Source organism: Belonocnema kinseyi, chromosome 1, assembly GCF_010883055.1.
Source record: "Belonocnema kinseyi isolate 2016_QV_RU_SX_M_011 chromosome 1, B_treatae_v1, whole genome shotgun sequence".
In the NCBI taxonomy this organism is placed as follows: domain Eukaryota; kingdom Metazoa; phylum Arthropoda; class Insecta; order Hymenoptera; family Cynipidae; genus Belonocnema; species Belonocnema kinseyi.
The window spans coordinates 175,019,801-175,033,186 of record NC_046657.1 but is presented as its reverse complement, the minus strand read 5'-3'; the positions used below and the strand labels follow the sequence as shown (position 1 = coordinate 175,033,186).

At 32.1% G+C, this 13,386-nt stretch overlaps 1 protein-coding gene across 9 annotated transcripts in view; it reads right to left on the bottom strand.

The window, feature by feature from the left end:
- Positions 1–1,313: 1,313 nt before the first annotated feature.
- LOC117175901 (cytochrome P450 315a1, mitochondrial-like) overlaps positions 1,314–13,386 on the bottom strand; it is a 584,936-nt gene continuing 572,863 nt past the window's right edge. For 8 of the 9 annotated variants that reach the window (XM_033365765.1, XM_033365734.1, XM_033365795.1 and 5 more), the window contains one exon: positions 5,737–6,585. In XM_033365765.1, coding sequence (XP_033221656.1) covers positions 6,430–6,585 — 156 coding nt within the window. In that variant the 3' untranslated portion in view covers positions 5,737–6,429. Of the gene's footprint in view, positions 2,130–5,736; positions 6,586–13,386 lie in introns of those variants that run through there. The other variant, XM_033365785.1, reaches the window with a different exon arrangement.

Sequence of the window (13,386 nt, the reverse complement as noted above, 5' to 3'; positions counted from 1 at the left end):
AAGGCCATCGACTAAGATTTAATAAAGTTAATTATTGTTTTGAAAACATTTATATAATCAATCAATAACATTCTATTCTGAAAATATGGAGTTTACTGTACATAAAACTACAAAATAATTTAAATTCCTAATGTTTATTACTATTTAGGTTCAAGTACATTGAATATAAACGTTATTCAACAGCAGCAAAAATAACTAACATTCAAAAATGAATGTTCTCGTTATTTCTCGTAAATTCTCGCATTCTTGTTAACGTTTGGTAACCTAACACGTTGCCGTCTCCAAATTTAAGTTACAGAGAATTTTCTAACTCTAGTCTTTACGACATCGTAACGACATCTTCACGACCATTTTACGACATTCTATGTCCGCGTCGTTATGGTGTCTTTACGATATCGTGAAGAAATCTTTTGGTTATACGACGTTTTTATGATATCGTAAAGACACCTTAGCGACATGGACATACGATATCGCAAAGTTGTCGTAACGATGTGGTAAAGACCTCGCCCAATTTTGTGAGCTCTGGGAAGTACCCGATTGGAAAACATTGAAAATGCAAAATGCTTAACCATATTTCATCGTTTGGGCACAATTAAGAAATTCGTTTCGCAAGTATTGAGATATTAGTTCTATCGTTTCTTATTAATCTTAATTGATTTTGCTAGAAAGGAGTTATTCGCATAAAAAAATATTTGGATAACAAATCTGCTATTATTACTTTTGTTATAAAGAAATGCAACGTTATTTATTTTATGCAGAACTATTATATTTCAATAGTAAAGTGTCTTTGTAATTTTTTATCAGAAAATAACGTCTTAATTCTTTATAAGAATATCGCATTCCAGAAATATTTTTTATCCTAATGTTTATATATGCCAATAGCTATACTTTATATATAACTGCAAGCTATATTGTAAAATGTAAAATAAATGTTGAAATTTAATATTTATTTTCTTATAAAAAGCACATTCCAAAACTTAATCTGACACATGATGCGATCACCGGCATCGGTCAGCATTTCAAATGTTTCACAATATTAAACACAACCATTAGCATCTCGAAAATCTTAAACCAGTTTTCTTCCGCTCTAAATGCTATATCGGAAAGGCCTATCTCAGTTTTACCCCATTGCTGCTCATGCACCGCCAGTTCCATTTTTCATTCTGTAAAGACGTATATTTTACATTCTGCTGAATAGGCATGCAAAATTGCTCTCTTATTAATTGGATGAGTAATGGAATAAACAAAATTTGTCAGATTGCCATTTTTAATGTGTTTTGATACATTATTCTTGAAATTTCATGATGCCCTACAATTCCCTCATGAAAAGAAATACAAACTTAAGACAACGGATAGGCAGATATAGGCCTGGCTTAAATCTGTCTTTTTATGATCTCGAGAAGACTGCGGTCCTTTTGCCCCGGTAGTAAAAGAGTAGTTAATAAATGAGAGGGCGAGACAGAGTACTGTTTATTTTAATGCGTTCAAAGTATTGCAGTTATAGGCTGAAGAGTTCATGGTACCAAAAGACTAAACTTTGTTTGAAACTAGTCTGGAAACAGTATTAAATCAGTATTCCTTTTCATATTGGTTGCCGTTAGACATACATACAATGATACATAATAGTCTAATCTATTTTTTTTTACTCTAAATCTTCTAAAAGTTTATATACGCTTAGCTGCTTCTTACGGGAATCATCCTCTCTTGGCAATAATCACATTTTTTTGTAATGCTATCATAATAAACTTTTTATTGCAATCCTCGCTCGATAAAAATACATTAAGCATGGTTAATCATAACAAAAAGACTTTTCAAATTTTTGAAAAATTCCTAAAAGCTTACTCAATGATTATTGCGCTTAATATGCGTTTAAAAATATATTTCTTAAGTAAAAGGTCTTCACACTGCTCTTTCAATACGTAATAACCTTATAATGCCTAAAAATATCTCATTCCCACGTTGAAGAGTCTTGGTTTGGAAGTTTTCAACTAAAAGCTCATTTGGATCGATCTTTGGCATCATCTTGGCGTTAACTTCAGCTGGATAGGTTCAGACGGTTCAGCGATCATTTGTAAAACCATCTTCACTGGACGCTTGTTAATGCACTCTATCCTGAAGTTTTTTACGAGCTGTGGAATTAAATAATCACTTTAATTTAGGAATTATAAAAAGACTACAATAGACATTTTCAATTAAATTACTTTTGAGTGCGCATGCGCAAAAAATAATGGTACTTCCGTTCAATTGTTGGTCTCTTGACTAATTTGCAGTGTCCCTGGCGGACCGAAGGAACTGACAGGAGCCTCTACAAAGTACTTGTAAAGACCCCATTGAGTCCCCATTCGGTTCCCTTTTTAAAAACTCGAAAAACCAGCAAGATCAAATTTTAAACTCTTGAAATTCGGATTCTACGTTACATTTTCTATAGGAAATTCACGGAGTATTCGCAATACTTCTTTTTGTAGCGTTAAAAATTAAAAAAATTGTCATTAACACTTGCATCGCAGCGTTGTTGTATGAGGCTTCCTCTGCATGGTGCTAGCATCCAGACAAAATTCTTGAAGTTACCGACGGAACGCTTATTAACTGCTACTAAAAGAAGATGCACTTGAAGTCGCCTTCGGCCGATGCAAATGACAGGTATTTTATTTTTTTAAAGTTTTTAAAGCTGCAAGAAAAAGACTTGCGATTACTCCGTAAGTTTTTTTTAGTTTTTTTAAAAAGGAACCGCAAAGGACCCAATGGGGTCTTTACGGGTACTTTGTACAGGGTCCATTCGGTTCCTAAAGACCGCCAGGGCAATCTTAAATTTCGTCTATCTTTTTAATCCCTATTTTCCAGTCCATGTGAAAACATTTCTATCTTTTCTGAAATATAAGATAGCCCGATCTTCTTGAATCTCAGTCTTTCTATCTAAATGAATCCACAGTTTATCCACCTCTATCCTTTTCTATACTTTAGGCAATATTAAATTTCGTCTATCTTTTTAATCCCTATTTTCCTGTTCAAGTGAATCAATTTCTATATTTTCTGAAATATAAGATAGCTCTATCTTGTTGAATCTCGATCTTTCTATCTAAATGAATCCACAGCTTATCCACTTCTATCCTTTTCTATCCATTGGTCAATCTTAACTTTCGTCTATCTTTTTAAATCCCTATTTTCCTATCCAAGTGAATAAATTTCTATCTTTTTTATATATGAGATAGCCTTATCTTCTTGAAACCCAGTCGTTTTTTTCAAACAAATTCTCCGCTTATCCACGTCTATCCTTAGCGAGGCGCGCGGTACTTGATGTACATCTGTGACTTAGTACCGGCAGGTTCCCAGTAGGTGACTGACTGTAAAAGTCAGACACAGCCTGCGATCAGTGGTGTCAGAACGCGGATATCTCTGACATGTGCGGTAGTATTCCTGTGTATTTTTAAATTGAGAAATTGTGTTCCATCTTGCAGGATATTCCGGTTGAAGTTGCCTTCGCCAGAAGTTAACATTTCAAAAAATTTTAACGTTCCAAAAAAAAAATTATTGCAATTACTTCGTGACCTTCTGACGGCAATTTTAACGTAGAATAGGAATTGCAATAATTTAAATATTCATCTTGCTGTTTTTTTAGTTTTTGTTTCATGACACGCTGTAGTGCACCCACTCCGTTCATTCCGCCCTCCAGGGAATACATTTGTTTATCACAAAACTCTCTCTTTATTCAAATGTGACAAACTAAACTAAAATAAAATCATGATAAACAATTTAAAAAATTAGTTTTCGTCACAGCTATCTGTCTAGCAATCAATATCGACAACTTAAAATGACTAATACTGTGTTTTTAAGTCATTTAACCTTATTTTTTTTCAAAAAACAGCAACTAAGAATTAAGAACAGTGAAACTCAGATAGAAAAATGCGCGCAGGGTTCAAAGCGTCGCACGACATGCGGGTTTTCTCGAACGGGTGACGTAGCTGCGTTCTCATATTCAGGACGCGTGCACCGCACGTCGTGCTTACCAGTGCAGATACGGTGCGTGTACACATTTAAAATGTTAAGAGGGTATATAAATAATATTGTCATTTCAAGTTTTAAATAAGGAGCAAGTAACTTATCATAAAAGTAATTTTTATTATAGACCCAAGTACTTAAAAATAAATTTCACAATACTTATACCAGCAGTCATAGCATACCAGTGTATACCTACTAAAGATTTACATTTAGGTAACTATAATATTTAATATAGCAAACCTAAGCATACAATAATTGGGATTTTAGCATGGTTGTGTTTACAATAATAAATACCATCTGGTCATTTGTTAAAAGCTCGTTTATATTGAACTAAATAGAATTTTTATAAGAATCATTTTTAATATACGTTTCGTTCGTTCTGATTATCAAACTTCATCAGTAATAAAAACAACAAAATTCTGTCCTCAGTTAGTTTACAATCCACACAACAATTTTTATAACCTTTATCCACTCAAAACAAGAGAGAAGAGACACATGTTGTAAGTGAATTTAAAAATATCAACTAAGTGACACGTTGATTGAAATGTTAATTATTTAAACCAGGCGTAGGTTCTTTATATCGGTTTTTATGTTTCTCATAATTTACGAAAGTTTCAGGGAACAATATTTATTATTATAGAGACAAGCATGCTAATATCGTAAGTATAAAATGCATTTTGCGCTACTAAGATTAAAACGCACGCATCTAAAAAACTGTTGATATTTAATATCACCAACTTCAGTGCGTGATACTTGCGATATTAGCATACTTGAGTTTACAATAATAAATATTTTTGTTATAAATCTTTGGGAAACGATGAGAAGCATAAACATAAATATGAATAGCGTTTTTTTTGTTTCAATTAAGAAACAAATTATAAGGCTGATAAAACAAAAATTATTTTAAATTACTTATGCCAGAATAGATTGTCGATATCGGTTTTCAAGTTTCTCATCATTCCCGAAGTTTCAGCGATCAATATTTATTATTGTGGATACAAAGATGCTAGTATCCTCAGCGGACCGAGTGAACGGAAAGGATACTCTACATCTTATACTTGTAGTATCCCTTCCGTATCATGCAACAAAAACTAAAAAAAAAAACAGCAAGATGGGTATACACCTTGTTGAAATTCGGATTCTACGTTGAATCTTCCATTACAATGTAACGGAGTAATTGTAATAGTTTTTTTCAGCCTTAAAAACTTTAAAAATTAGAATAATTATCATTTACATGGGCAAAAGGCGGCTTCAATCACATCTTCTTTTAGTAGCAGATGATAGAAGTTATCCCTCGGTAAACAAGAATTTTGGCTGGGTGCTAGCGCCATACAGTGAAAAACTGAGAAAACAAGGCGGCGACGAAAGTGGCAACATACTACTGAAACCATTATGCGTGCGCTTGAAGTCACCTTCAGCAGAAGTTAATGAAATTTTTTAAAGTTTTTAACGATTCAAAAATACTAGTACAATTACTCTATGACACTCTAATGTAAAATTTAATGTAGAATTCAAATTTCAACAAGTTAAATGTCCATCCTACTGTTTTTGTTGAATGATACGGAAGGGATACTATGTGGATACTATAAGGATACGCTGTAAAGTATCCTTTACGTTCACTCTGTCCGCTAGGGTTTGTAAGTATGACAGGACATGAAATAAAATGCCCTTTATAAAGCTCTTTTGTAAATTATATCCTCACACACCTAAGCGGTACTTAGAGGATTTAACATTTGCACATCGTCCATCCAGTTGCATTAGATCGTATCCCATTCCATTTTAAGAAATTACTTCAATAATATTTTTAATGTTTTTTTTTACCTTACAATAAGTTATACAACTTGATTTGTTACGTATATAGGGTCTTTTGCTTCTGCAAGGATTAATTTTTGTCACTTCCCTAATAGCACGGAACGTTTCGCGGGAACGTTCCCTAAGCGTGTAAAATGTCCGCCGCTTGGGAACGTTCCACTGGGACCTAAGGAGAACCTTCCATTATTGTTATTTTTAACAACAATTATTCCAGGGATAACCTGTCGGATATCCCGCAAGGCGGAAATAAGGGTATCCCGGGAATATCCCTGGGACGTTTCTGCGATATTCAAATGTCAAAGTACAAAGTTTGGCGACGTCTTTACGACATCGTTACGACATCATATGTTCATGCCGTTAAGGTGTCTTTACGATATCGTAAATAAGTCGTATGATCTGACGATGTGTTTTCGATATCACAAAGCCACCGAAAAAACATGTACATAGGATTTCGTGAAGATGTCGTAACTATGCGTATGATAAAATATAATTATATTGCTGAAGTTTCACTATCTACTTCGACATCATCTACGATCTCTTCTTTCTTCTCACTCTCAGATATCTCATGTTGATTTTCCTCGACTTCTGAAGTTTTAAGTTGCTTGCTTGAGTTTCTGTATCTTAGCTTTGTTGTCCGAAGAACCTCCTGGATTTCAATCTTGTAGTCAGTAACGCTAAACGGTCCAGACAGACTAGTTGATCGGTCATTATAGCCTTTAGCTCACAATTTAGAAATTCTCGCACTTTAGCGCCTCTCAGGTGTTGTTGGTAGACGTGCTGAAAGTAAAATACGAAAAATGATTGAATAATTCATCCCTTTGGTTAAGAATTGATAATTGTTGAAAACTAACATTTTTTATTAATTTAACGGTTTTCCTTATTTTAAATTAAAATCGTTCTTGATTATATCTACTTTTAAATTTTTCGTTGATGACTTATTATTTTGAGTTAGAAAAATGTAACAAATTGGTGAAAAGTTGAAAATTTGTCTTCGTGGCTTGAAAATACAACTATTTGGTTGAAAATTATGGCTTAAATGAAACTTTTCTGGTGAAAATTAATATTTGCTGCTTCAAAATTCTACTGTATTGTTCAAGATAAAAGTTAAACTACTTTCGTAACATTTGTATTTTTGTTCAAGGTTTATAATTTTAGTTTGAAATTTATCTATTTTAGTAGGAAAATAATATTCTTGATTGAAAATTCACCCGTAATTTGCGTGTTCAAGATTGTGACTGCGCTTATACAGAAAATAAATATGACCTAATTGTTTAATATACCGAAGACACTGACACCGAAGACACTGAATTTCCATTAGAAACTCAAGGAGTAATCGCAATACTTTTTTTGCAGCGTTAAAATAAAACAAAATTCCATTCACTTCTGCTGAAGGTGATTAAAAAGTTGATCTTGCTGGGTTTTTTTTAGTTTTTTAAAAGAGAACCAAAGGGGGGCTCAGTGGGGCCTTTAAGGGTATTTTGTAGAGGCTCTTTTCGGTTCCTTCGATCCGCTAGGGTTGCTCCGGGTGCAATCGAATGTTGTCCAATGCGCGGCTGAAGAGAGGTTACCCAGCAAATGAAAAAGATTCAAAAGAACTTAAAGTGAGTAGAGCGTGGCAGGATTTACATTCGGATTGTGGTACTTTGCGGATTCGTGAGTGTTTGGGTAGGTGGGAATTACGTCGAATCCCGAATAAAGTGATTAAAAGAAATGCCTGGTCTTATACATATTATTCATTTTTTTAGGTTATGTTTGGTAAGAGTTTTTCATGTTATGTATTGAAGAATTCTTCAATTGGATATAAGGCAATCTATAAGAAAAGAAGAACGATTTTGTCAAATATTAGTGCGACCCAATTTCAGAAAACGAATTGTGTCATATTTAATTATAAAACCCTCATGAATCCGGAAAGTTCCACAAACGGAACTTAAACCCTGCCACTTTCTATTAACTTTGAATTATTTTGAATTTTTTTTATTTACTAGGTAAGGAAGCATATATACGTAAACTTCAACCAGAGATGAGGTGGGAGATTGCCGATCTAATCGAATAAGAGAATGTGAAAAAAAATGCGTTGATAACTGCGCCCTCTTGACGGATTACCGAAGAGTTACTTTGAAGCTGCAAGTTGCGCGTCGGTAAATGACGAAAGTCAGCAATTTCTGAAATGATTTACCAATTAAGTTTCTCCTCAATTCATGGACATAGGAAACACGGGACTTGGCATGCCATCCTAACTTGGCGAGCGGGGTTGAATCCACGGGAGGGGGGAGAATTCCATGAGTGGGGAGAGCCGCCATCTTACGGTGTTCCATTTGATTATGCGTACGAGCATTTTTGCCGACAAACTGTGCATGAAAATATAAACATGTGGGCGCTGCCATGTTTGTCGCGGGACATCAAAAGGTGGCGGACCTCCCTCCCTCATTGCATCACCCCCGCAATGGCATGCCTAGTCCCTTGTTTCCTACACGAAGGCATAATAAGGAGACCTAACTCCGTTCCCCCACTTGGCAATAGAAACATTACCGTAAGTGATACGCACATTACAGGAAGATCTTAGATTTGAGTGCGTAGGTGCGCTGTTGTCCTCTTCCTATACATGGAAAAGTGTGCGAGTGAGAAAGTTTGTCAAATTGACGCAAGTGTCAGAAATGTATTCTAAGCCATGAGGTGTCAAGTTCCGGGTTGTGGACGAAGTTACACGCCGAAGAAGGCAAATACACTTCGTTTTTTAAAGCCTTCTCTGTAAGTACAATAAATGTCCAATATATTTTATTGTTTTACCTAACTGTCATTTAATTTTAATATAAATGATTTAGAAATTTAACCTTTATTTTTTGATCTTATTTTTCTATATAAAGGAGACGCAATTGCAAATGTGGCAAGAAACTTTAATTCGTTACGGTGTAAATGATTTTACTGAAAATCACGCAATGTGTATCTTTGGTATGATGATCAACAAAAGAACACAACCTCTAACTTACGTCAATTTGACAAACTTTCTCATTCGCACACTTTTCCATGTATAAGAAGAGGAACACTGCGCACATGCGCACTCAAATCTAAGATCTTCTTGTAATGTGCGTATCACTTACGGTAATGTTTCTATTGCCAGTTTCAGATGGCTTTACACTGGCAGTTGGGTCTCCTTATTATTCCTTCGTGGTTTCCTATGTCCATGGCTCAATTAGTTACCATTAGCACAAAGAGCACAATTATTTACCTCCAGAGTCCATTATTTTTATGTATTATATAAAAGATAAATACCTTTGATTATATTACGTTACATTGTTTTTATTAAATATGCAGAATTCAGAGCCAAATTTTATTATAATGATAGACAATTTAATATATTTATGGATATTAACTGTTATTAACAGGGGGAATCGGCCCAGTTCGCCCCTGGATATTGATGATTTAATAGACAAAGTTAGGTATTAAAAAAATAAGATATGTATGTCCGTGTTTTAACTCTGTTCTTATAATTTTGCTATCGCAGTATCCAATTTGTAAACTTTTAAAAACTTTGAAAGAGGCAAGAAAAATTAAATACATAATGGGCAAAAAACTTAGAATATCTTAATTTAAGAATAAAGTTTTCGTACCGATAATAAGATCTCTGAGCAAATTTTAAATAATTGAGATTTGATTTTAAAACACGAAATAAAATCTAAAAGATTTTAGGACAATTAAAAGATTTTTAGAAAAACTGAATGATTTGTAAAGATATTTCGAAGGTGAACAATTTGAAAATTGCTAGACAATTTAAAATTTTCTGTACATTTATAAAACAATTGTTAACAATTTTATAAAAGGTTGAGTATTTCGAAAAAGATGTTAGAAGCTTCTGAAGAATTTTGAAAGAATGGCAATTTTTTGTTAAGATCCCTCTGAAAGATTCTAAAAATCTCTAAGTTTTGAAGGTCATTGTAAAAATGTAATTTTTGATTCTAAAAATTATTAAGGAATTTCAGAATTTTTGAAGAGATTAACAATATTTAAAAACATGAATGGTTTTTCGAAAAATTATTTCTTCAAATCTTCTAAAAGTCCCAAATATCTTTTAAGCTGACTATAATTTTTCCTAATATTTTGTGTATCCTGCCGAATAAAAAAAAAATACATAAAAATTTTCTGCATTTTTGTCGGCATATTGGAAATCTTCAAAAATGTTTTTGAAAATTTCTCCGGAATCTTACGAAAATTATATTCATATAACTTGAAAAAGAAACTGATAAGCCGTGATTCCTTCTTGTCAAATCTTGACATGTGGTTTTATCTTTATAACAAGCAAATAATTATTCCAAATTTGTATTTTGTATTAAAAATTATTGCAACTGCAAAAAACATAATTTTTTATATCTAAACCTTTTCCATAGTTTGCTGAAATTAATAGCCCAGGTTTTTTAAAAGCTTTTTTTGCCTTTTTAAAAGGCTGAAGATAATAACACAGTTATTAGTACATATACTAAATTAGGAAATGTGAAAAATATTAAAAGTTAAAAGAAAATTAGACACTTTTTTATTTCATTTATTTTAATCGATTTATTCATTTAATTAAAGTTTAACTAGATATTATTTAATTAGATTATATAATAAGTGTTCAAGAAAGCAGTTTTAAAGAGCTATTGGTCTATTTATATTGCATTTGTTTTGCGGGGAAATACATTTCTCGGAAACTTTGACTTCTTATGTTGTTAAGGCAAGACGGTTTAATTATTTTAAATATTCTTTAAGTATTAATTGTTCCAAATATATATTATTCAAAATTTATAATCCATTAAATTTTGAAATTATTCTAAAATTATTTTAAAACGGTTCTTCAAATACCTAAGATTTTTTTTAATTCACCAAATATTTTGAAATAATCTTTCCAAATATAAGTTATTTTAAGTGTTTAGGCTATTCACTTTTTAAATAATTCTATAAGCATATCAAGCCATTAATACCTTCTAATTAATTTTAAAAATTAGTTTCTTTAAACACTTAAATTTTTTTTAAATATAGAATCATTAAAAATTTTGACACTTACTTAATTTTATTATTATTATAAATCTTTTTTTTAACTTTTAAATCATTTGAATATATTTTAAAATGAGTCGAATTTTTCCTATATTCTTTTTTTAATTTTCGAAGATCGAAGAAGTTTCATTTAAATATTTCGGATTTATCTTTAAACGATTTCTTAATCTTTAGAAATTTCTTAAAAAGATATTAAATTTTTTTAAACATTTCTATAAATTCCGCGAAAAAATCGGAATATTTTAAGACAAGTTTTTTAATTTTTTATTATTTTAAAAAATTTTAAGAAAAATTTGCTTCTGTTTAAGGCATTTAGAAATTTTAGTAGAAGATTCTCAGTGATTAAAAAAATATATTTTCGAAAATTTACCAAATATTTTTTAAAAATAACTTAAATTTGTAACAAAAAAAATTAATTTTCTACTAAGATTAATTTTCAAGCATTAAAGGTCAAATTAAATAGTTCAATATCCAACCCAAAAACAACGGATTTAAAAAAACTTTAATTTTCAATAAAAAGAAGAATTTTTAAACTAGAAAATTAATTTTTCAGTCAAAAACAACAAACTTGAAAACAAAAATCTTAAAATTGTCAACCAAATAGATGAATTTGTCACTGAAAAAGTGAAATTTTGATGCATAAATAAGATAGATAATTTTTCAATTAAAAATCAATAAATTTCCAAAAAGAGTTAAATTTTTAATGAAAAAGATGATTTTTTAACCGAGTAGATAAATTTCTTTCCAATAAACAGTGAATTCAAAAAATATATCCGTAATCTTCAAACATCAAAATAGTATTAATTTGAAATAAAAATGTTTTTTATTTTCCACCATTTATTACTTTTTTCACTGTTATGTACTAAAAGAATGATTAAAATTTTGATTAATAGGCTCTTAAATTAATCTTTGAATACCAAAAAAAAACAGTACTTTTTTCAAAATGTTTAATTGTGCATAATTATAAAAACTCCCTTAAGGTCATGTGACGAGAGGGTCACGTGACCAAACCTGGTCTTCGATTTTTCTTTCCAAACTTACGTCTAACCGAAATGAGGTATCGATCTGAAAGTTTGGGGAATAAAAGAGGAGGTAATAAAGTCCATGTCTCTGTTTGTTCCGATGGAAATTTTGAGAAAAAATTTTTTTTTAAGAAAATACCAGTGGAACTTTTCTTTCCCAACTTACGTCTACACGGAATGAGATATCGTGTTAAAAATTTGGCACGATTCATAGAAGGCATGCAAGAATTTGTCTCTGGTCCTAAATAATTAGAATAGTGAATAGTTTTTTTTTAAATTTCTATTTTGGAGAAATACCGATCGTGCTCTCGTCAAACCCTGCAAGGAGTTTGCAATGTTGTCAATGGGCTGTAAAACCTAAATGTGTCCGTCGATAATCATTACTTGCATAAATAAACTTTTTTTCTTCCTCCAACTCTTTGCAAGGCCACAAACGATCCTTTAATATTTATTCACATTTCCCGAAAAAAATTTCCGCGTTATTTAAACTTTTCTTTTTCAATATGGGTGAAAAATATTGATCTTAGGGCTGACTTGATTAGCTGTTACACTCATCACATGGCCTTAAGATCTTTCAGATTCTTCTATGTCAATTTCTTAATTAAAGCACCCCAAATTCACCTAGTTTATGAATTAGAATATAGACAATATACGCGAAATTACCCACTTTAATCTTCTCTACCGACATTGTCAAACGGGAAAAATGCCGCCCTGTTTGACCGCTCAAGTAGAACCGTCTATCATCTACATGGCCATAGGAAATAAGGGACTAGGCATGCCATTGTGGGGTTGATGCAATGAGGAGAGAGGTCCATCATCTTTTGATGTTCAGCGACAAACATGGCAGCGCCCACATGTTTATATTTTCTTTCACAGTTTTGTCGGCAAAAACGCTTGTGCGCATAATCAATTAGCACATCGTAAGATGGCGGCTCTACCCACTCATGGAATTCTCCCCCCTCCCGTGAAATCAACCCCGCTCACCAAGTTACCCAATGGGCACAAAATTTGGCGACATCCTATGTCCATGTCGTAACAGTGTCTTTACGATATCGTAAAGACATCGTCAGATCATACGACATATTTAGAATATTATTAAGACGACTTAACGAAATGGAAATAGGATGTCGTAAAGTTGTCTTAAAGATGTCGTAACGATGTCGTAAAGACGTTGCCTCATCTCTGCTTCAACGTTGCTTCAAAGTTCCTAGAAAATAATAATTTAAAAAAAAATAAAATCCTCCTAATAATAATTAAGTATTCTGAAAATAGTTTCTTTATTAGTAATGGAAGAATTTCTAGATACCAAGGTACAAATTTTTACTTTAAAATCAGGAAAAGAAAAATTAAAATTGAATTAATAGATTCGATTTAGAGAAGAGGGAAAAATCCCTTACAATTAGGAATTAAGAGCATTATGTATGGTTGAAATCAACTTACCATATGTCTTTTCAAAACTTCGAGGGTCTTTTCCTTTTTCTTTACAGATGTTTCTTAAGGCTGTTGGGATCGCGTTCACAAAAATGGCTAA